General features: G+C 35.9%; 1 protein-coding gene across 6 annotated transcripts in view; it reads right to left on the bottom strand.

Annotated features, from left to right (window-relative positions):
- Positions 1-12,389: 12,389 nt before the first annotated feature.
- The window catches only part of CALCRL (calcitonin receptor like receptor), a 123,687-nt gene continuing 110,078 nt past the window's right edge, over positions 12,390-25,998 (bottom strand). For 4 of the 6 annotated variants that reach the window (XM_064286911.1, XM_064286912.1, XM_064286914.1 and 1 more), the window contains 3 exons: positions 19,640-19,858; positions 19,418-19,459; positions 12,391-15,866 (listed from right to left, as the gene is read on the bottom strand). In XM_064286911.1, coding sequence (XP_064142981.1) covers positions 15,648-15,866; positions 19,418-19,459; positions 19,640-19,858 — 480 coding nt within the window. In that variant the 3' untranslated portion in view covers positions 12,391-15,647. Of the gene's footprint in view, positions 15,867-19,417; positions 19,460-19,639; positions 19,859-25,998 lie in introns of all 6 variants that reach the window. The other 2 variants (XM_064286913.1, XM_010586377.3) reach the window with 2 other exon arrangements.

Genomic DNA, 25,998 nt, shown 5'->3' with positions numbered 1-25,998 from the left:
GGTTTATGATACCTGAGTCTAAAAAGGAGCTGAGAAATGTGTTAAATTTTAGCATAGTTTATTCAATCTTGATTGGTTCCAGGCTCAGTTCTGTGGTTTACTGATTAATATCTTTGCCTACAATATATTCTTTACTTTCTGTGCAATCTATCTAGATAGCAAAGATTTCTTGTCTTACCAAATTATTTTTCTGTGCTTTGTATTTACTTTGCTTATATACTTGAAAAAAACAAAACAAAACAAAAAAAAACTGAGAAAAAATTTCCTCACTTATCAAAGAACTAAAGTTCTTTACAGATGTATTACCATATATTTTTGTTTTTAAATGTATATTGTCACTTTGATTGGAGCCCTGGTGGTTCAGTGGTTAAGAGCTCAGCTACTAACCAAAAGTTTCAAATCCACCAGCCGCTCCTTGGAAACCCTGTGAGGCAGTTCTACTCTGTCTTATGGGGCCACTATGACTCGGAATTGACTTGACAGCAGCAGGATTGGCTTTGAATTTGGTCACTTTGATTAAATAGGTAACTAGGTATTGTTTTCAGGCATCCATGATTTTATCTTTTGAAGTGTCCAATTTTTCTTTTTTTCCCTTTTCCAAAATTCAGATTCAAAATTTTGAAAAAATAAAATTTCAGGACATATTTTACACCTAAAATTATCATTCAGTTTTCCCAGAGGACCCTGTAAAATCTCAAATTTTAATTCTTTTGCCTTATGAAAAAGATGCTAGAATAGTTATGTTTGTTTGATGTGTTACTATTGAAATAGTTACAGAAAAACAGTTGCCAAATCGGGAAACATCAAGTCTTCCCTAGTTTAAATTTCTATACATAACAATTAATATGAACATTGCAGAAATTGTATGCTTTATGGAAAGATTGTCATGACCTTGCTTTTCCATAATATGATTTAGTCTTGGGGAAACACTGATGAAGAATCTGCCAAGTTTTCCTATAATTACCAGTGTCCTGGCATTGCTTTACCTAATGAGATTAGACATAAGCAGTGAAGTATTATCATAGTTTCAGTCATTTTTTAAAAAATGTTGATTGGCCACAGCCTTATTTATTTAGTTTTAATCTAGCATCTTCTAGACCAGTGATTCGTAATTGAAAATGCACATTATACTTACCAGTGAAGTTTTATAAAAAGACAGGTATCTGAAACATATTCCAAATTTACTGAATCACTTTGCTTGATATTCATAGCGTAAATATATATCTCAGAATTATTATCTGTTCTAGTTCAAGATTAATTACATTTTGTCTAATATTTTTGGAAAGGCTCTATTATCTTTGTTTTGCGTGCCAGAGAAAAAACCAAAGTTGCATTAATCTTATTATTTACCCTCCTCCCAACTTTCACTTCTGAAAATTATCACAACTAAATTAACTACAACCAGTTTAAGTCTTGGTCATGCATATTTTGTTGTGTTTTACTCTGGTGCTTCCCTGAAGGTTCTGCTATAAACCATAGACCAGAATTTGTGTCTTCCATGCAGAAGGACAGTCTTACAAGGTCCTAGAAAAGAAATGCACGGGATACCTCAAACTATTGGTGCTTTAAAGAATAGATACTCGGGTACATGCTTAAACTTTCAGACTGTACCAGTGGGGTGGACCATGATTTTGAGAACAGTTTTTAGTTGCATAAGAGATGGCTTCATGAGACTGCTAATCTGAGATTCAGCAGTACAAAACTTAATTTCATAGAAGTAATTGAGCTGATGAAGGAAATTTTATTGTAGTTATTTGTGAGAAATACTCTAAATTTTTTAAATATTATATTAACTGGATATATTAAGTAAACCTTTCCTCTTTCATTTTAAGATATTTAACCCAAAAGTTTCATAAATTTTGTCTTTAAACTGAAATAAAAAATTAAGAAATGCATATTAGATTCTAACTGATCCCCCAGAATTTAGGAAAAAGAAAGCTTATTAAATCTCCTTACTTTTCATGGTAATATAGTTATTTGGATAGGCCCAGTAAAAATATATCCTCTTTATTACCAGTATATAATTGGACTAACAGTTTGGACACCAAAGGACTTACCTGGTTATATTTGTTAATGATGGTCATTTTGGGGGACAAAGTTTGGCTGCTCTGTGGTGCCAAAGCCTACAAAGCTCTCCCAGGATAACTGGTCAGGCACCTGACTTACAGTTCCCGGCTGTATAGGCGATTAAGCTGCAGTTGAGTTGGCGCTGACTCATGGTGACCCCATACACAATGGAATGAAATGCTGCCTGGTCCTACGCTATTCCCATGATCAGTTGCAGATTGGACCGTTGTAATCCATAAAGTTTTCATTGACTGATTTTCAGAAGTGGATTGCCAAGCCTTTCTTTCTAGTCCATCTTAGTCTGGAAGTGCTTGCTGAAACCTGTTAATCATAGCAACACATATAAGCCTCCACTGACAGATGGGTGGTGGCTATACACGAGGTACATTCGCCAGAAAGCAAACCAGGGTCTACCATGTGGAGGGCAAGATTTCTACCGTTGATCAACCACTACTCCCTTATAGGTGGTAAGGAAGGCCAATTTCTGACTTCCCAGGAATCACATCAAAGTTTGGGGACCTTGAAACCCTGTCTAGAGCATGAGAGGATGAAGGAAACCAAAGACACAAGGAAAAAATTAGTCCAAAGAACTAACGGACCCCACAACTACCACAGCCTCCACTAAGCTGAGTCCGGCATAGCTAGATGGTGGCCAACTACTACCACCGACCGCTTTCACAGGGATCATACTAGAGGGTCCTGGACAGAGCTGGAGAAAAATGTAGAACAAAATTCTAACTCACAAATAAAAACCAGATTTACTGGTCTGACGGAGACTGGACAAACCCTGAGAGTATGGCCCTCAGACACCCTTTTAGTTCAGGACTGAAGTCACTTCTGAGGTTCTCTTTTCAGCCAAAGATTAGACAGGCCCACAAAACAAACAATAATAAGTGTAGCTCAACCACAACCACATAGATGAGGCTAAACGGGCACACCTGCCTGGAGGCAGGATGAGAAGGCAGAAGGGCACAGGAAAGGTGGGAGAATAAAAATGGGGAATCCAAGTTTGAAAAGGGGAGAGTGTTGACGTGTCGTGGGATTGGCAACCAATGTCACAAAACAATATGTGTATTAATTGTTTAATGAGAAACTAATTTGTTTGTAAACCTTCATCTAAATCACAGTTAAAAAAAAGTTTGGGGACCTTGAGGAAAAAGGAGTTCACCCAAATTTATGGGTTATTGTTGTTGTTAGGTGCTGCTGAGGGTGAGCTGGTTTTGACTCATAGAAACCCTATGTGCAACAGTGGGTGAAATCTGGTAGAGAGATTTCCTTTGGCATGATTTTCTAGCCTCGAGATAGGAAATAACAGAAGCTTTTAAAAATTAAATCCAAAATTCCTTATAAAAACTTCTAGGCCGTGGTGTTTGTTCAATATTCTATGATTCTAAATTTGCGAAACAAGCTTCAGAGGACTGTATCTTAAGTTAACACACTTGCTACATTTATCTGAGCAATCAGGTCAAATCTGATGAGACCAGTCTTACTTTTGATCAAGAATATTTGTTATTTGAAATTATATGATCACAAGGAGGGAAGACAATAAGGAAATGTTGTGAAAACCTTGGAAATGATGCTTACATATATATTCATATATATTAGAATATTATATGTATATGTGTGTGTATACCCACTTTAATATATTAGAACATCAGAGTGTTACTTCTACCTTTCATTGTTTTGAGCTATTTTACAACAATGTAAGTTACAGAACATAGATAATAATGTATATCATTCTTAGTCATAGAAATACAAATTACTTAAGCTCCGTGGAATGAAAATGATTATTGCTCTAAGTATAATGCTATTTTGCATCTATTTGCAAATTCATTTCGAGATTTCTTATATTCTTGCATATGTGTGATTGTTTGAATTCTCTTTTGAATGAATTGTAACAGCTTACTGATTCCTCATTCTTTAATAAGTTCAAATAGCTTTGATAGCTGTACTTCTTATATTTGTATTACAGTCATAATTCTCCTTTTAAAATTATCTGTGAATTCTTATTTTTTATCTTTCAGCCATGCAAAACAGAATGACACAATAGAAGCCATAATAGAAAAAGGAGAACTGTCTGTACACGCTCATGTTTCTGAGGGTCCTTTCCCTTCTTTTAGCATAAGGAACAGTTTGCATATGTTGTAGTTTATGTGGATTTTTTTCAGCTTTGAAACAAATTCATGGCTTCTTCTAAATTGCTTTATAGAATTGATTTACTGGTTAATTGAAGAATCTAAAGAGGACGATAGAGATACACTCACTGATTTTAAGATGTCTTACACTGATTACTGTAAAAAATTGTGTTCATAAATCAGATTATTTAGCACTCTACTAAATATGAATGAAAATCATTTTCAACTTTAATATTTTCAATCAAAAATAGATACTGTAGGAGGCAGAGCCAACATGGTGCTAGAAATAGAAGCACCACACCATCCCTCTGCAGCACAGACCCAAAAAACTAAGTAAAAAAGATACAAATGTCAATCCTGGAACCATAAGTACCAAATGAAGGAATAAAGAACTCGATCAAGCACCAAATGGAATAAGAAACTGACAGGGAACAGAGAACAAGAAGGGCTAACACTGCCAGATTTGCCACGTCTTGGGCTACAGCCACCAAAAAGGGCAGACAGGGAATACGGGAAGGCAACTTCATGGAGCTCCTAACAGGGGGCAGAGCACCCAGTAACCAGGGATACACACTTTCACACCCCAGACCCTCCTTCCCCGTATCAGGCCTCCACTGCTTGGCAACAGGCCATAGTCACTCAGCTAGAGAGATACTAGCTCACTGCCTCCTGGATTCGCCATCTTGGACCTCAACCACCAAGGACTGCAGACAGGGAGTATGCGAAGGCAGCTTTACGGAGCTCCCAGCGGAAGACAGAGTACCCGGTAACCAGGGATACATGCTTTCCCACCCCCCACCCTTCTTCCCTCTGTGTGGCCTCTGCTGCTTGCCAACGGGCCATGGTTGCTTGGACGGAGAGATACTAGCTCAATGCTGCCAGGGTTCACCCCACCCCACCAGCGGGCTCCTTCAGTGCCATTTTTTTTTGTTTGTTTGCTTTGGTTTGCATTTTTGTTTATTTTTGATATACATATATATATATATTTTTTGGCTTTTTTTGTTGTTGTCCTTGCTTCTCTCTCTCTCTCCCTTCCTTTCTTTCCTTTCTCCTACTCAGCTAGCCCAGTGTGCCATCCCCTCCCCTCCCTTTCTTTATGGGCTGTGATTCTTTGGTTTGTTTGCTTTGTTCTTTTTATGTATTTTTGGTTTGCTTTTTATTTGTGTATTTGTTTTATGATATATTTTTGGCTTTTTTGTTGCTTTTTTCTCTCTCTCTTCCATCCTTCCTTTTCTTTCTTCTGCCCAGCTAAGTCCAGGGTGCCATACCTTTACTTATTGATGGGTTGTGACTTTTTTTATTTGTTTTCTTTTTTTGGTTTGTTTTGTTTATTTGTGTGTGCATGTGTATAAAATTTGGCCTTTTTTTGTTGCTTTTATCTCCCTTCCTTCCCTTCCTTTCTCCCACCCAGCTATCCCCATGTGCCATACCTTCCCCCTCCCCTTCTTGAGGGGCTGCAGTTTTTTGGTTTGTTTGCTTTTTTCTTTGTTCTGTTTTGTTCATTTGTTTGTTTTTTGATTTTTTTTTTGTAGCATTTTTGTTGCTTCTCTCTCTCTCCCCCTCCCTTCCCTCCTTTCCTTTCTCCCACCCAGCTAGCCCTGTATACCATCTCCTCCCCCTCCCCTTCCTAATGGGCTGTGATTTTTTGGTTTGTTTGCTTTGTTCTTTTTTTTTCTGTTTCTTTTTTTATTTTTCCTTTCCTTTCTCCCACCCACTGAGCCCTGTGTACTGTCCTTGCCTCTTCTGGAGGGGCCATGCTGCACAGCTTTGTTGGAGAGTCACTATACATAGCCTCCCGGGTCTGTGCCACCATCATCAACTAGCTCCCTCAGCACCATTTTATTTATTTGTTTTCCTTTTGTGGTTATTGCTTCTTTTCTCTCTACCTACCTTCCTTTCCTTTCTCCCATTCATCCAGCCCCATGCACTGCCCCCAATTTATGGTGGGCTGTGCTGTTCCAATTAGCTGGAGAGCCTTTGGCACATGGCCTCCCCAAGTCTGTGCCGCTGCCACACGCCAGCTCCCTCAGTGCCATAATTTTTTATTTTTCTTTATCTTTCCCCTTCTCCTTTTCCTTCTCCCTCCCACTTATTCCCTGTTCTTCCTCTGCCTCTTCGAAATGGGCTGTGCTGTGCCACCCAGTGAGACAGACATCAGCTTGCTGCCACCCCGATTCCACCCCGCCCCCAATGGCAGGTGCCCCCACCACCATATTTTTTGTTATTATTGTCTTTATTTTTGTTTGATTGTTGGTTTCTTCTTTCCCCTCTTTCCTTTCCTTTTACCCACCCATCTAGCCCCGTGCACCACCCATGCTGCTTCTCGACAGGCCAAGCCACACTGCTTGGCTAGACAGCCACCAGAACTCAGGCTTTCCATACCTGCCCCACCTCACCCTCTGAATCCTACCACACCATCATTTTATTTACTTTTTTCTTTTTTACTTCATTTCTTGTTTTTTATAATTTTTTTTTTCCTTTCTCTTCTTTTCCCCACCCACTTAGCTGTGCACATCACATCCTCTCCTTTTTTTCCTGTCTATCTGTACCATGACCCGAGTGCCATGTCCCCAAGTGGTACTGATGTGGTCCCTGGAACCCACCCTACACTGCCCCCAGCCCTGCCCCATCACCGCCAGTTTGTGCCACCAACTACCCATGCCTGCCCCTCTTCCCCAACTGGACCTGCCTTGGTGCACCATAGCTGAATGACTGGCCCTACCCTCCATGAGAAGGTGGTGAGAAGTATCATGCGCATAGGTAAAGCAAGCAACAAAACACACCCAGCCCTCTTTCCCAGACCTAACCAAATAAAACAGAAGAGCAAGATGAAACAATCAAATCTACAATCAATAAATGGGGAAAAAATTCCTGAATGTTCCAGAGACAGCAGACAATATCAAAACATATTTAAAAAAAACAGGAGAGGATGGCTACAGAAAGCAAAAAATAAAGCACCACATGACCTTCTGCTAGAAGAAAAGGCACTGGAACTCTCTGAAAGGGAACTCAGAACTGTAATATTCAGGGTTCTCCCATAGATGAAGGAATGCAACAAAAATAAGGAAAAATATATAAAATCAGGGAAAAGACAGTCAAAATCATGGAAAAGACAGACAAAACAATGGAAGAAATCAGGAAAATAATACAGGAACAAAATGTCAAAATAAATGAACAGCTAGAAATCATATAAAAACAGCAATTAGGAACCCAAAAGACAAACAACAAGATTTCAGAAATGGACAGTGCAATAGAAGGCTTTAGGAGCAAATTTGAAAAAATGGAAGACAAGATCAGTGAAATTAAAGACAAATCCTTGGATATCACTTTGAGGAAAAATCAGGGAAAAGAACAAAAAAAATGAACAAACACTGAGAACGATGTGGGATACCATCAAAAGTAAAAATATGCATTTGATCTGAGTTCCAGAACGGGGGGAGAAAATGGAAAACACAGAGAGTATCATTGAAGATTTGCTGACAGAAAACTTCCCTAATATCATGAAAGATGAAAAGCCCAATGAACCCCATATAGGATAGACCCCAAAAGGAAAACACCAAAATATGCCATGATCACACTTGCTAAAACCAAAGACAAAGAAAGAATCCTGAGAGCAGCTTAAGAAAAAATGAAAAGTCACATACAAAGGGGAAACAATAAGACTAAGCTCTGAATACTCTGCAGAAACCACACAGGCAAGAAGGAAATGGGATTACATATTTAAAATCTTGAAAGAAAAAAAAAACAAAAACAAAAAACTGCCAACCAAGAATAATATACTCTGCAAAACTTGCACTCAAATATGATGGTGATATTAGGACATTTCCAGATAAACAGAAATTAAGGGAATACATGAAAATCAAATGAAACTTACAAGAATTATTAAAGGGTGTCCTTTTTTTTTCAGTTATAGAACCAACAACATCAGACAACAGCCTAAATCTAGCACATAAGACAGCATCAGCCAGATACCAACGTAGATAATGAACTCTCAAGGATAAAACAAAACTAAAAATTTTACAGCAGGGACCCAGAGATGTCAACCTGTAAATGACAACAACATTGAAACAATAGAAGAGGGAATAAATGGTGTAGGTATACAACTTTCAACTGGAGATGAAGTCAAGGCATTATCAAGTAATAAAAGACTGGTTTAAACTTAGTAAGATAGGGGTAAATTTCAAGGTAACCACAAAGAAAGTTAACAAACCTACTCGTCAAAATAAAGAAGAAAAACATAAAGTCTCGGTAAATACAAAATCTACAATAATGAAGGAAATGAAAAAAAAAAATCCACCAACAAAAGAACTTCAGCACAGAAGAGTAACAGGAACAAAGAAAACATAAGCACCACAATAAAAAAGCACTAGAAAATGACAGCAATAAACACACACCTATCAATAATCGCACTGAACATAAATGGCTTAAATACATCCATAAAAAGACAGAGTGACAGAAATGGATTAAAAAATAGGACCCATCAATATGCTGTCTACAAGAGACACACTTTAGAAACAAACACATAAACTTACTAAAAATCAAAGAATAGAAAAAAGTATATCAAGCAAACAGGTGCCAAAAAAAGAGGAAGAGTGATAGTACTAATCACAGATACAATAGACTTTAAAACAAAATCCACCATAAAAGACAAAGAAGAGCATTATGTATTGATTAAAAGGACAATCCACTATGAAGACATAACCATAATAAATATCTACATACCCAATGACAGGGCTCCAAAATACATAAAACAAACTCTAACAGCACTGAAAAAAGAAACTGATAGTTCCACAACAATAGTAGGAGACTTGAGCACACCACTCTCAGCCAAGGACAGAACATCTAGAAAGAAACTCAACAAAGATACAGAGGATGTAAAGGCCACAACCAACCAACTTGACATCATAGACATATGTAGAACACTCCGCCCAACAGCTGCAAGGTACACATTCTTTTCCAATGTGCATGGAACATTCTCCAGAATAGGTCACATCTTAGGCAACAAAGCAACCCTCAACAAAATTAAAACTTTGAGATAATACAAAGTATCTTCTCTGACCACAATGCCATCAAAGTAGAAATTAATAACAGGAAAAGCAAGGGGGAAAAAAAAAACACAACTACATGGAAGCTGAATAACACTCTGCTTAAATAACAATGGGTAATACAAAAAATAAAGGATGGAATCAAGAAATTCCTGGAATCAAACAAGAATGAAAACACGTCATACCAAAACTTTTGGGACATAGCAAAGGCAGCACTTAGAGGTCAATTTATAGCAATAGATGCACACATCAAAAAAGAAGGGGACAAAATCAAAACATTAGCTACACAACTTGAACCAATAGAAAGAGAACAACAAAAGAAGCCCACAGTGACCAGAAAAAGTAAATAATAAAGATCAAGCAGAAATAAATGAAATAGAGAATAGAAAAACAATAGAAAGATTCAACAAAACCAAAAGTTGATTCTTTGAAAGGATCAACAAAATCAACAAACCACTGGCCAAACTGACAGAATAAAAATGGGAGAGGATACAAATAAATGAAATAAAAAATGAAATGGAGGTCATTAAAACAGACCCAACTGAAATAAAAACGGTTATAAAAGACTACTATGAAAAACTATGCTCCAACAAATTTGAAAACCTAGAGGAAATGGACGAATTTCTAGAAACACACTACCTACCAAACTAACACAAACCAAAGTTGAAAATCTGAACAGACCCATAACAAGAGAAGAGATTGAAAAGGTCATAAAAAAAGAAAGAAAGAAAGAAAGAAACTCCCAAGGACAAAAAGCCCTGGCCCAGATGATTTTATTGGAGAATTCTACCAAACATTCAGAGAAGAGCTTACACCAGTACTACTCAAAGTATTTCAGAACATAAAAATGGAAGGGATACTTCCAAATTCATTCTATGAAGCCAGCATAACCCTGATATAAAAACCAGGAAAGGCACCACAAAAAAGAAAATTACAGACCAATATCTCTCATGAATATAGATGCAAAAATTCTAGCCAGTAAAATTCAGCATCGTATCAAAAAAAAAAAAAATCCGTGACCAAGTAGGATTCATACCAGATATGCAAGGATGGTTCAACATTAGAAAATCAGTGGGCATAACCCACCACATAAATAAAAGAATCACATAAGCATCTCAATTGATGCAGAAAAAAATTCAACAAAGTCCAACACCCATTCCTGACAAAAACGTTCAATAAAATATGTACGGAAGGGCAATTCCTCAGCATCATAAAGGGCATCTATACAAAACCAACAGCCAACATCATTCTGAATGGAGAGAGGCTTGAGAACAGAAACAAGACAAGGATGACCTTTATCACCACTCCTATTTAACATTGTGCTAGAAGTCTTAGCTAGACCAATAAGGTGAGAAAAAGAAATAAAGGACGTGCTAATGGGTAAGAAAGAAATAAAACTGTCCCCATTTGTGGGTGATATGACCCTATACATAGAAAATGCAAAAGACTTCATGAGAAAATTACTGGAACTAATAGAAAGATTCAGCAGTGTGGCAGGATACAAGATAAACATACAAAAATCAGTTGGGTTCCCATACATCAATAACGAGAATGATGAAAAAGGAATCAGGAAAGCAATGCCATTTATAATAGACCCTAAAAAACTAAAATACTTAGGAATAAATCTAACCAGGGATGTAAAAGACCTACACAAAGAAAACTACAAAACACTATTGCAAGAAACCAAAAGAGACCTACATAAATGGAAAAACATACCATGCTCATGGATAGGCAGACTTAACATTGTGAAAATTTAAGTTCTACCTAAAGCAGCCTACAAATAAAATGCAACCTCGATCCAAATATCAACAGCATTCTTTAAAGAGATGGAAAAACTAACCACTAACTTTATATGGAAAGGGAAGAGGCCCTAGATAGGTAAAATGCTTTTAAAGAAGAAGAATAAAGTAGAAGAATTCATATTAACTGACCTTAAAAACTACTACACAGCTATGGTGGTCAAAACAGCCTGGTACTGGTACAACTACAGACATGTTGACCAATGGAAGATAATTGAGAACTCAGATGCAAGCCTATCCATCTGCTGTCATGTGTTCTTCCACAAGTGCCCAAAGTCCATCAAATGAGGGAAAAAAAAAGTTCTAATCTCTAAAATCTACTGGAAAATCCAACACCTCTACAACAAAAAGACAAATAATTCAATTAAAAAATGGACAAAGGATATGAACACATATTTCACTAAAGAAGATATTCAAGCAGCCGGGTTAACAGATACATGAAGACATGCTCATGATCACTAGCCATTAGAGAAACGCAAATCAAAACCACAATGGGATACCATCTCACCCTGACATTACTGCATGAATCGAAAAAAAAATAACAAATGTTGGAGAGGCTGCAGGGAGATTGGAGCTCTTATGCACTGCTGGCAAGAATGCAAAATGGTACAACCATTTTGGAAAATGATATGGTGCTTCTTTAAAAAGGTAGATGTAGAAACACCCTATTATCCAGCAATTCCACTTCTAGGAATATATCCTACAGAAATACGAGCCATCACGTGAATAGACATATACACACCCATGTTCATTGTAGCATTGTTCACAATAGCGAAAAGATGGAAACAACCTATGTGCCCATCAACAGATGTATGGGTAAACGAACCATGGTACATACACATGATGGAATACAACGCAACAATAAGGAACCATAATGAATCTACGAAGCATCTCACAACATGGATGAATCTGGAGGGCATTATGGTGAGTGAAATAAGTCAATCACTAAAGGGTAGATATTGTATGAGACCACTACTATAAAAACTGATGAAAAGGTTTACACACAAAAAGAATCAATCTTTCATGGTTATGAGGGAGGGGAATGGCAGGAGGGAAAAACACTAAATAGACAATACATAAATGGTAAATTTGGTGAAGGGTAAGACAGTATACAATACTGGGGAAGCTAGCACAACTTGTCCAAGGTGAGGTCATGGAAGTTCCATAGACACATCCAAATTCCCTGAGGGACCAAATTATTGGGCTGAGGGCTGTGGGACCACGGTCTCTGGGAACATCTAGCTCAATTGGCATAATATAGTTTATAAAGTAAATGTTCTACATTCTACTTTGGTGAGTAGCATCTGGGGTCTTAAAAGCCTGTTAGTGACCATCTAAGATACTCCACTGGTCTCACCCTATCTAGAACAAGGAAGAATGAAGAAAACTAAAGATACAAGGGAAAGATTAGTCCAAAGGACTAATGGACCACATCTACCATGGCCTCCACCAAACTGAGTCCAGTACATCTAGATGGTGCCTGGCTACCACCACCAACTGTTCTTACAGGGATCACAATAGAAGTTCCCAAACAGAGCTGGAGAAAAATGTAGAACAAAATTCTAAAACACACACAGAAAAAAGACCAGACTTACTGGTTTGACAGAGACTGGAGAAACCCTGAGAGTATGGCCCTGGATACCATTATGGCTCAGTAATGAAGTCATTCCTGAGGTTCACCATTCAGCCAAAGGTTATACACACCCATAAAACAAAATGAGACTAAATATGCATACCAGCCCAGGGGTAGAATGAGAAGGCAGGGAGGGACAAGAAAATGGTAGTAGGGAACCCAAGGTTGGTAACCAATGTCATAAAACAATATGTGTATTAGATGTTTAATGAGAAACTAGTTTGCTTTGTAAACCTTCATCTAAAGTACAATAAAAAAAAATACTTTAAACATAACATGAGTTGTTTTAATAGATCAGAATATCTAAAGTATGTTTTACAGAAATAGTGGTTTTCACTAGCAGATTAAAACCAAAGGAAAATTAAAAGAAATTCACATTAAAAAAAATTATAAATGATAAATACAGTCCCACAGTTACCACTAGTTCTATGTACACTGAATTACATTTGAACAAACAATAAATTCTAGTATGGAAGATGTTTAATGAATAAAAGCACTGGAAAATAACTTTAGAAAAAAAAACAAAAACTGACAGAATGTTTCATCAGTAATTGCATAAAAATAGCAGACCTATATTTTAAAAGCTAGATATTTCCAAAATTAGTTTTTCATAGCAAAGTAGTTTGTTTTTAAAACATATCAAATTTTACTTATTTGTTATGAGTAAAAGATATAAAGAAGACACTAATTAGCAATTAAGCTTTAGGGCAATCTAACAGTTAAAAGTATTACTTCCATATATATAGATCTAGAGCTAACACTGATTAATCATGGACTGCCTACACCCGAAGACTGTACAATAGATGAACACTGGCCATTGAAGAAATCTAATCTAAATGTAATATTGAGAAAAGCACATTAAAAAAATACTTGAAAATTACAATATTGTTTTAACATAATTATCAGAGATAATTCAACATTTTGTACTGTCATTTATAGCTGACTTGACAGCTTGTCTGGAATAATGCGTAAATATGTGAACACTGTTAGCAAAGCATTTAAATCTGTGCCTTTGAATAATAAATAGCAAAAAAGTGAGTTTATTTAAAGGAATCGTTGTATAATTTAATCATTAGAATGTCCAGAACAGCCTGTGTTCCTTTTTATGACAGCTACTATGAAATCCAAAAAATTGAAACTAACTTAATAGTAACTTTACATATACAGATAAATTATAACTGTATTGACCAGACCATTAAAACATACGTTAATTCTTACTAATTTAGATAATTATCCTGGACAATTTCAAATAACACCTGAATTCATCATCTGTTGGGTGCTTAAGAAACAACCTATGATGGCTACGTTATTTGTTTAATCCATTTTAACAGATTGATACAGTTCAAAAACATGTACACAATGACTTCTCCTCCTACACCAATTCTTCCTCAATAATACATTCAGGTCCTTCACTGATTTGTATTATCATACACGTTAGTTCTATTAAAATTTCCATTTTTCAAAAAAAGAAAACCAAACATTATAAATTGATATGTACTGTTCCTCTCTCTCTCTTTTTAAATTAAGTGGGAACATTTCTGAAATGATTTTTCTTTATATATTAAAAGTCAGTAAAGTAATATTTTTAATGGGGTTAAATCCATAAGAGTAGCAAATTGGCATTTATTGCAATAGGGGTTGTTTCCCTTTTCTGAATTAGAATGCAAATTCATCATCAAAATAAAAGGGAAAAATATGTCAAGCACACCTATTAGTAAAGTATGTGACTCATCAAGGTTAATATATTTAATAAAACAATTGTCTTGAGTTTTTTAAATAAATATTTTTTATCTTATCATAGATGTTTCTGTTCTCTTAGATCTCACACTGCTGATGCTGGCATCTGGTTGTCTAAAATATTTACCAAATATAGAATTCCAGGCCTTATTTAATTATAAAATCAACCCAGACACAGTATCAGATGTTGATATGCATAAATTGTTGCATTATGTATTTACTTTAAAAAAAATACTTAACGTAGGTTGTATATATTTGATTTGAGACAATAAAATAACAGAATACAGTATTTACAAGCTCATTTTCACAACATTTTTTTTTACAAACTCCCAAGAAAATAAGAAATTCTTCATTGATTTCCTTCATATAAAATGACTGCTACTATGTTTACACAGTAGAAATGGGAAAGGGCAAAGTTTCTATCTACAGATAACAGGGAAACTAATTCCCTCCCACCTGTGTAGTAAGACAGGAAAGTAGCTGATAAAGTGTTTTATAGCATTGATCAAGATGTCTTCCTGATGATAAAGAAGTAGGATTGCATATTGTACATCCTGATCACACAGGGTGCAACTGTGACCGATCACCAAATGAGTAGTCCACAGCAATTCTACTCGGTTGCTTTTCTTGTGCAGAATAGGGCAAACCAGCAGGACTAATTAACTATCTGGTCCATTTGAGAAGGTAATTATAAAAAGGGTTAGAACACCTTCTGGGCAAAAAATCAACTCCACCAATGAATATGGGATGAAGTTTTTGTTTGTTTTAAAGCTGATTTTATCTTGATGTCTACAGGCTTGGTCTCTTTAGACAAGAGTCGAATCATGCCCAATCTGTATAATGAACTTTCACAGTCTTATTCATTTATGAATTCATTCAGTGGTGTGCTGGAGCTGGCTCACACCAACTCACAAGAGTTGATTGTGTTCATCTCTTCTCAATTCCACCTTCAGTGACGTCAAGTTGGTAGCCTGAAATTGGCCCCAGTGGGAGTATTTACACCATGGAAACTAGCAAATGCTACAAATTAGGATTGTTGTTGTTGTTGTTTTTACTCCCATAGAGTTAGTTGTTAAACATTTACCGTCACAGACTGAATTCACGTGAGAGTTTTCTTTGTGGCACTCAAAAAACTCATTTAATACTGAAGTCTTCTGTCTATAAAGACGTAGAACCAAGTCCTTGAGCTAGGAGTGGTACAAAACAGTTAAGCACTGAATGAATTGATCCATTAGCAATCATATAACTTTTCTGGTTTTAAAACAATATTTTCAATATCTTGGATACTTTTACCATTTAAGTGTTCACTAGGGCAGTCATGACTGTAACCTTGACCATCACTGATTGATGACACTGTGTAAGATGTACTACGGAGAGCATCTGAATGGGAAAAACTGTTTCCAAATTGGATTTTGTATTGATTCCAGTTTCTTCTCAGAATTGCTTGAACCTGTCCACCAAACAGAAGCAGAAAGAACAAGATTAATCCATTCATTGAAATGAAGATGTTGAATTTAATAGCACAATAAATTAACTATGAAAACATTGATGTTAATTTGTTAATAACATTTCTTTTTTAATTTAATTTAAAACATTATAATGAGTAAACCATATTCATATTAGGACATACATTGTGATTACCCTGTATTCTCAGATTTCATTGATTTTTTTTATGCCTTATCTTTGAAGCTTAATAATGCATATCTATGCATTGTTTGTTGTTAAACAAATAGTTACTCTAGACTCCCACTTACAAGATGGTATGTTTAACACCTAATTTAGATTGAGAAGATAATTAGTGATAGTATGAAATAAGAAGGAAAGAAAGAAAAAGAAGTTATGGATTCAGGGTTGTTGAGAGTTGGAATTGATGCAACAGCAGTGGCTTTTTTTTTTTTTTGGTATAAAAATTCTGCCTAGTTCACAGTACAGAATGTAGGTTCATTGATTCTCAAAAATTCTTTGTGTTGACTTTATAAAAATATCTACTTTCTGGTGTAGTTAAGCATAGCCATGTGAGTAGAGAGGGCCCTTCTTGATGAGGGGAGTCTCTAGTCCATGTTCACAGTATACATTTTTGTCTGAGTGGATTAGAGATATGACTAAAGTGGCTTGAGTGCTAGTCAAGTCACAATTATATAGCTAGTGAGAAATGAAAACAGGAAGATATTGCTAAAAATCAAATAAAAGTTGTGAGAGAGAGAAGAAAAAAGACATTAGGAGAAAGGCAGATATTTGACCTAATGTGGAAAACAAGAAGGAAACTAAGCTTGAGCAAGTGATTTTTAGAAGTACATGACATAGTTGGAACAGCACAAAATGAATTTGGCAGCTGTGTCTTCATGTTAAGAGAGTGGGAAAAACTGAGAGGCAAAAAGACAAAAAGGGAGGGATTATAGTAGTCTTAAATGGAGAAATGAATCATACACAAACAGGAATTGCATCTCTAGAGATGAGGAGAAGGGGATAGATATTAGAGATGTTGTGAAGAACTGAAAGATTTGGCAACGACCTGGCCTGAGAATTTTGTGTTATTGTAATTTTCCAGTGCCAAATTTTCTCAACATGGCAGATAATCAAGGTTCTGTGTCGCTTTTGCTTACACAAATAGAGTATAACAAGAGTGTTAGGCATGAGTTTAGTTGTTCCCTGGACACACTTTCTAGATAAAAGGGCTGATCTGAGATTTTGATTCCAATATGATTAATGTTCCCATTTGTTCATGTATGTTTTTGAAAACGAGTGATTTGGTACACTTAATAAAGACTCTGAGGAGCTCTGGTGGTGCAGTGGTTAAAGTGTTTGGCTGCTAACCAAAAGGCCAGTGGTTCAAACCCACCAGCTGCTCCATGGGAGAAAGATGTGGCAGTCCACTTCCATAAACGATTACAACCTTGGAAACCCTATGGGGCAGTTCTGTTTTGTCCTATGGGGTTGCTATGAATCCGAATCAACTCAACAGCAATTTTTTTCTTTAATAAACACTATAATATACTTTACATTTCCTAATTACATTAATCCTGGTGAGACTTGTAAGGAACGTGCTTTTCTTGTTTTAATAAAGGTAGATACTAAGACCCCAGGATGTTCAGAGCATTGCCCAAAATATCACAGCCTGGAACAAAGTGGCATCTTTGGGGTTTAAATGTATCTCTGTGTCAGTGTCTTTGTTTTACACTATCTCCTATTACAAAATATTTTACTAGTGATTACGTTTTGTACATTTAAAAAGTACCCTTTATAAAAACAGATCTGTGTCTGATGATACAAAGGTGTGCCTTTTATATTTCATGCATGTTGGTTGACATTTTGTCCATATCACTCTTATCTATATCAATTGTAAAATTCTGTATGGGCAGAGCCCTGGACATCCACTGGTTAAGAGCTCAGTTGCTTACCAAAAGGTTGTCAGTTTGAATCCGCCAGCTGATCCTTGAAAACCAATGAGGCAGTTCTACTCTGTCCTGTAAGGTAGCTATGAGTTGGAATCGACTTGATGGCAACAGGTTATATGGGCAACATATTAGATTGTCTAATTCCATTTATGCAACGATAAATTTCTAGAGGTCGATAATAAATGTTATTTGATTTATCCATTCTTCCTAATTGTATTTTTTGCCTATACTTCTCATTAACTTCAGAAAAACAGTCCCTCTTGTCATCTGTATACCAGAATAATCATAGAAGCACCACCTAAAGCTATGGAATGTAGCCTGCTAAGTTCATCAGTTCTGAACTTATATTTTAAAATCTGCATTAAGAAATTAAACAGTAAATTTTATTATGTGCTGAAAAAGAACTAAAATATTACTTAAGCAAAGAAAATAAAAATTCTATAGTTTTTCATAATTTTCAATATTGATTTGCTTTATAGTGATGGTTCTTATAAAGTTATGCAGGCTGGTTCCATGTGTTTCTCAGCTGAAGCTTAGCAATAAGCTTCATAGTTATCAAGTGTCCATTTCTCACTCAGTTGCTGTCTGGATTTCTAAACCTTGTGAATTCTGCCAAAATTCTCCTGTAGGTAATATTTGTCAAGTAGTTAAAAAACATGCAAAGAGCTAAATCAGTATAGCTCACAGCATGAGCTGTAAAACAAAACAAAACAAACCTAAAACCAAAAAATAAATTTTGCTGTTGAATTGATTCCAACTCATGGTGACCCCGTGTGTTACAGAGTAGAATGGTTCCATAGGGTTTTCTTGGCAGTAATCTTTTTGGAAGGAGATTGCCAGGCCTTCCTTCTGCAATGCATCTGGATGGGTTTCTATCCACAACATTTTGCTTAGCAGACGAGTGTAAACTGTTTGCACCACCCAGGGACCTGTACATGAGCTATACCACTGTTCATATGTATGAAAATATGATATCATTTCCAAAATCCTTGAAACTTTTGATTTAGGGACACGTTCAATAAAAATCTAGAAATATCCATGGGTACATTGCCATGTAACAAATTACAGCATTCTATTCTCCTAAGTTTCCAAACCTACCTCATCTCCTTCCTATATAACTGAGAGTTTAATTTTTTAAATCCTTTCCCATCCACCAGAAAACAGTTTCCAAAGGTTACCTCCTACTTGGTTGGGAAGGCAAAAAAGAAGAAAGGAGAAAATGAGCTGATTCTGTTTCCTCTTTAAGTGTATGTTCTATGAGGTGAAGGATTTCCAAGAAATGTACTTAGGACAAATTTCACACTTAATGGTATTAGTTTAAAAAGTATGCAAAAAGACTAGAAGACTAAAAGTCACTGATAGAATATTTTAAAGTGAGACTGAATTTGGCCTAAACTTGATGTGCAATCTGACTTGAGCTTTTGGAAAGGAGAATTACACCTATGAAAAAAGAGATGTCATGTTTTTTTTCTTGATAGAAATGGAATTTGAAGTAGTATTAACTAGGGAAATTTAGTTCTGTCTCATGCTGTCTCTGTGTTTTTTAAGGATAAAAAATATATTGCAAATATAAAATGATAAAAGGAATAAAATCAACTATCCATACCTCTCCATTAAAGAAGCAGAAAATTGTAGAGACCAAAAGACCCTGTAAGATAAAAACAGAATTATTCTGATTCCAAATGAAAGAAGATATATCTTTGTAAACAAGTTGCTGCATACATAGTAAAAATAAAACTAAAGATATATGTATATATATATACAAAGGTATATGTAAATTTAAAACCAGATTTCTCTAGCTGCCTCCCTGATATCAAGAAAGCCATACCTGATAGTGCATAAGGATGTGTATGGTGTAGTCGTATATCTCTTCAGCAGTTCTGCCCTCGGGTCGCCATGGTAGCAGCACAAACTCAATGCCAAGCAGTGGCACCAGGATAAGCGTAGCTCTCACAGCTTTCATGTAGAGATGGGATTCTGCTTGGTGAGTAACTTTTAACTTGGTGATGAGAACACGTACAATATTTAATAGGAAAAAGAGATTAACCTAAAAGGAAAATAAAATTTATTTCATATTTAGTATTAAAAAGAATTATTGAAGGACCTCAAATTTCATAAACTTAGAATATTTTCAATGTTCAAGGATGTGTCCCATTAAAGGGTACATTTGTCTAAGATACTAATTTGCATTTCTGAAGTTTTTATTTATTCATTTATCAATACATCAATACATCAATTTTAACGGACTTATGCTTTAGAAAAGCAAATATATGATGAAGCAGACTGAGTGAAGGTTATTCTTTTAAACTACTGTATCTTATTTGAGAGAGTTTTTTTGTCAGCTCATTTTTGTATACAATTTTTGGATTTTGTTATAGACCCAAAATGAAAGCTTTTGATCATCTTCAACTCAAACAAATAAAAATAATAGTTTATAACAAATGCTAAAAAATTGTTAGCAGCTCTTCTGTATCAATGTCTACACTGGGTATTTTCCAAATATATATTATACTATAATAACCATTTTTATCAACTTTTACTTTCTTTTTGTAATATTAATCCTCATAACAACTCTCCAAGACAGTAGTGTAATTCTTTTCGTTCTATGAGGAGACTGAATCACACAATTAAATGTTTATGTTCAACATAGATCACCCTATGGCTAAATCTTTTTGGTACTCATTAGGCCTTCTGTTAATTACCTTCTCTAGTTATATATTTACTGTGCTGTAACAACTTTTCCCAAGAAATCCTATCTGTTTTGAAAGGGAGACATGAAACTTCAAAAATATAGCATGGATATCTAAGAGACTCAGGGCTGAGTTCTGCTGAAACACATCTTTCTCTTTCTCACCCTCTCCTTTTTTTTCTCTTTTTCATTTTCACTCACTATTTCTTTTCTCTTTCTTATCTTCATTCAAGTCAACATCTTTTACTTCTTTTTCTTTTTTCTCTATGTCTATTCCTATGCCTTCAATAGAAATATTGTTGTTGTGTGCCATTGAGTGGATTACAACTCACAGCGACCTATACGATGGAGTAGAACTGCCCTGTAGGGCTTCCCAGGCTATAAACCTTAAGGGAGGGAGTAGATCAGCAAGTCTTTTCCACACAGAGCCGCTGGTGGGTTCAAATCGCCTACCTTTCAATGAGCAGTCAAGTACTTAACCATTGTGCCACCGGCGTTCCTTTCCGTGGGGTTATGAATATTAAATACACGAGAGTTGCTAAGGGCTAATTGCTATCTGCCCCCAAATTGAAGCAACTATCGGTTTTTATCCTTTGTTTAATAATCTAAAAATTTCAAACTACATACAACTAAATAATTTATATGGTAGCGTGACATTTTATATAGAAAACAATGAACTAATAACAGGCGTTTGCTAACTTAAGGTATACATTAGGGCATAAAAATAAGCCATTACTATTCTTAGAGAATTCAATGGAACATATGCTTCAGAAATATATACCACACTAATCCTGATAGAAACACATCTATGAAAAGTTACAAGTTTACAGACCCAGGAATGTCTTTGGTAAAGACAAAAGCCAAATAAACCATTTCAACAGGTGTAAGAATGAAGCGTGACAAATCAACATGTCAGCTGTTATTCCACCTATCTCAATATATTCTCGTCCTAAGCATTCATTGCTGTTTTAAAAGTTTTGCCTAAGTGAGAAATACTACCAACTAATAGAAGAGATAAAAAATATGCTGTTATCTGCTTATACGTTTATAATGTAGAATATATTACAATCTTAATATATACAATTATAATATATATACGTGGGTGATGAAAATAACAAAGGAATGTTACCATTTAGGTCCCCATTAGATGAAAATTTCTAAATACAAAGTGCTTCTTAAAAAGCAAGTCTGATTTAACATGCGAAACTTGAAACTAGAATTGGCAATGGGATTAATACTTACTTTAGCTATTCTATATATAGTTGTCCTAGAGTGAGTTGGACACTATTCTCCATGCCATTCTCCACATAACATAGTTTTGAGAATTATGATGCTATCATATTACTGTTTTCTGTAAATAGTTGCATTAATTCCAAATGAAAATAGAATAAGAATTTTAAATTTCAGATAAACTATATCTGAATCTCATTCATTTAAATGCAAAACTAGTTGAATATTTATAGTTAAGGAGATGAGAACAAATACAAAATTATATAACTTATTTTGATTTTTCTTATGCTATGAAATTGAGTATATCAGGTATAAATTATCTGTCTAAAATGTAGCAGCTAAGCACAGACTGCATAAAAATTGAAATTACATTATATGTTAATTGTGAATTATTTAAAAATAACATTTCATTTGGAAAGCTAGATCTGATTTCTCACATTAAAGTATTAATTAAAATAGACTAGGAATTTTAAAAATAATCATAGCCACCAAGATCCATTGATATAAAAGCAAAATTCAGTTGAAGACTTTTAAATATAAAGAGGAAAGGAATTCTATTTCCTCAATCCCTTTACAAACAAAACCAGAAAAATCTACAACTATACTCACAAATATACAAATACTTAGAAGAAATGAGGCCCAGCTGTTGACAAAATCCTCCTACAATTTGAAATTTTAATAATTGTGGATGCAGAAATAATGAGTAAAACACATGTTAATAGTTACCATAGGAACACGTTTCAGATATTTAGCAACTTTAATGTTTATATTATTTTATTCAATTTGATGCCTGAAAGTTAAGCATTGTTGTTGTTGTTAGGTGCTGTCGAGTCAGTTCCGACTCATAGCGACCCTATGCACAACAGAACGAAACACTGCCCGGTCCTGTGCCATCCTTACAGTCGTTGTTATGCTTGAGCTCATTGTTGCAGCCACTGTACTAGTACTTTTTTCCCCTAATGAATGGATCCTACTCTCCACTTCTCATGCCTGAAGGGCGTATATGCAGCATTGTTTCTGCTGGGATTTGAATGTGAATTGAGCATTTCCAAGGATCATACAACCATGCAGCTGCAAGAAATACCAGGGAAACAGAGCCCTTTGCCTCTGAGCCATTCCCGCCTGCTGTATTGCTGCACTGCTCCTACAATCATCCTGAATTACAGTTTTCAGAAAGCATGATCAGTTGACTTTGGTTAATTATATAATCACCTCCCTTGCCTGATCTGTCCCGTTTAGGGTTCATGTCAAAACTGGGCACACCAGCCCAGGGCAGGGGGCAGGGGGAGAGGACAAGAAGGCAGGTGGGGACAGGAAAGCCGGAAATGGGAAACCCAAGGTCAACAAGGGAAGAGTATTGACAATGCATGGGGTTGCCAACCAGTGTTAGAAAACAATATGTGTACTAGTTGTTTAATGAGAAACTAGTTTGCTCTGTAAACCTTTATCTAAAGTACAATAAAAAAGAATAATGATGTCAATACAATAGTATGTGTTCAGGTTGTTTTTGACCCAAATTAAAAGTGAAAAAGAAACCATATTAATTGATATTATTTGAAATAGTAGGTGTTACTATATTATAGAAAAGTACGTTTTAACTTTTCACTGATCACTTTCCATATAAAGGAAACCAAGACAACACACCTTCACATTGTTTTTTCCCTGTGAATCAGCATCACTGATTATTTCAATTATGTAACATTATTGGGCATTCCTCTGTGCCAGGCACTGTCCTGGGTACTATTGCAGTGAACAGAACAGGCACTGAGCCACTATTCTATGCAATATGTCAGTTGGTGATAAGTAAGACAGGGAAAAATAAAACAAGGAAGAAAAGTGGGGAATTCCAAGAATAGAAGAAGAATGAAGAGTTTGATCAGAAAAAGTCTCTCTGACAAGGTGAGCAGGGACCAGAGTGAGATGAGAAAGGGTGTCCCTGGCAAAAAAAAAAAAAAAAATTTTTTTTTTTTTAAGGGGACAGCAAATTTAGGAGAAGGCTTTGGTGAGTGTTAATATCCTCAAGGGAATTAGCATTGTGCCTAGGAAAGGCACATTCCCAGAAAGTACTGACTCTCTTCCTCTTCTGTTTCCTTCTGCTGTTGCTCCTCCCTCATTTTCTTTCTAACTACTCTGTATCTTATCATTTTACATGCAAGGAAATCCAGGCTTGGGAATATTGAAGAAGTTATCTTAAATCACATAGCCACCTACCCACTCCCACTGCCTTCGAGTTGATTCTGACTTATCTCCAGGGAGTCCAAAACTACAACTAGATCCAGATTTGTATTCTCCAAAGCCTCTGCACTGAACATGATATTTCTATACAGCCGTCACTGCAACGGAAGCAATATATATGCCAAATACCTGGGGTGGATTTAAGAAGCTCAAACAATTTGGAGAAGAGCGCTCTGCTTTAAGAGAAATATAAAACTGCAAATACAAAGTTTCATATAAATGGGAATCTTTTTGTAAAATGAGAAATCACAAAAAATTAAAAATTGGAAAAGTTGACAAATGCCAAACACATCACAAATTCAGAAAAAAAAAAAAAAATGAATGAACTGCTTGATACTCTCCTATAATTTATTTTTCCTATTTTTCGCAGCCTATTTTTTTCATTTCCTCTTCCTAGAAAAAAAAAAAACTCTCAAATCTTTTTATAGAAACATAATTCAATTTTTTTCCTCTGCGATTATTCACAATTATTTTTTATATTGAGGGTTTAGAAAACCATTTTTCAATTCATTTCACCATTTTTAACAATCTTATCATGCAAAATTTTAGAATTATCATCTACTTAGGAAAATCTTTGTAGGTTCTTTCTTACAGAGTTGTAATATTTGGAAGAATTTTCCACAGAATGGTTTCTGGCTCCATGCATTTCAAACCTGATTTTTCTCCCACACCCACAAAGTTCAGAGAGCTGACAAGCACAACAGGACACTTTCAACTACCCCTGGGTCACAGCAGGAAGCAGGGTGAACCAGTGCAGTGGCGGTAGGAGGATTCCTGGAAGCCATTTGTGTACTAGGACAGTCAGCAATCGCTTACCTATACATAGAACTGCCCTAAATATCTCTCACTGAAACTGAAGTAAATGTATTTCCTCTCAACTTCCACTTAGCAGGATCTCAAAAATGCTGCAACAACCTAACTCAAAGGGAAATGGGACAAAAAGGAAGTCTGAGGGAAAAGAAACAAATTGCAGTTAAAAGATATTTTTTATGAAAATTATACAAAAACATCTGATCACATGGACAATTGCTAGGGTCCCCTCCCAGGATATTGGAAGTGGCTTGGACCAGTAAGGGGTCTTGAAACTTAAATTTCTGCCTTTGCCAAAGACAGAACAATTTAACCTGGTAGAAGAGTAGTCTCCTAATCTTTTTCAGGCCAAGAAGGTGGAAAAAATAGTTTTATTCAAATAACGTGGATTTTGGGTTCCTTCTTGAGCAGCCTGGTGGGCTATATATCCATACGATATTTTAGTCAAGCTGCACCGTTTACTTTTCTCTCCCGAAGTTGACGGGGTTGGGTTCTGTTAAGAAGTGTATGCGTTTGCTCTTAAATCCTTCACTTGCCTGGTGCTTTTACTTACTTCCTAAAACTCTGATTTAGGAACTTGAGTCACATCCTTCTCTACATAGTCAGATCTGTGATAAAATTGTGTGTTGTATTTTTCTGGAAGCTCCTTTGCAGCCCAATGTATCTTAATTTCTATTGAGACCTCCACAGTACAGAATCATGGTATCCCACAGAAATTGCAAGTGAAGGAGCTTTTTTAAGCATTTTCCTGAGAGTTTATTGTATTCCAAAACCAAAAAAACCAAACCTGTTGCCGTCGAGTCGGCCTCATAGCGACCCTATAAGACTGAATAGAACGCCCTACAGGGTTTCGAAGGCGTGCTTGGTGGATTTGAACTGCTGATCTTTGGGTCAGCAGTTGAACTGTTAAACACTAAGCCACCAGGGTTTCCGTATTATACTCTATGCATGTGCTAATCACTTAACAAGAAATATCTCATTTAATCTTTACAACACTCCATGAGCTATCTATTCTTATTATTTCGTAATTACAGATGAGAAAAGAAATCACAAAGTTCAAAATAGAACAAAACAGAAGTTGCCCTGCAATACACAGCTGACAGCGATAGAGCCAGGGTTCCAAGCTGGCTCTTTGATGACAAAGAATACAAAGCCAGGCAGTCTCACCACACAGCTTAAACACAGTGTGTCACACATGCTCCTAGTATGGGAGGGATCAAGGG

The sequence above is a fragment of the Loxodonta africana genome, chromosome 6 (genome assembly GCF_030014295.1).
Source record: "Loxodonta africana isolate mLoxAfr1 chromosome 6, mLoxAfr1.hap2, whole genome shotgun sequence".
In the NCBI taxonomy this organism is placed as follows: Eukaryota; Metazoa; Chordata; class Mammalia; order Proboscidea; family Elephantidae; genus Loxodonta; species Loxodonta africana.
Note: the sequence above shows the minus strand (reverse complement) of the source record. Positions and strands in the feature narration are given on the sequence as shown.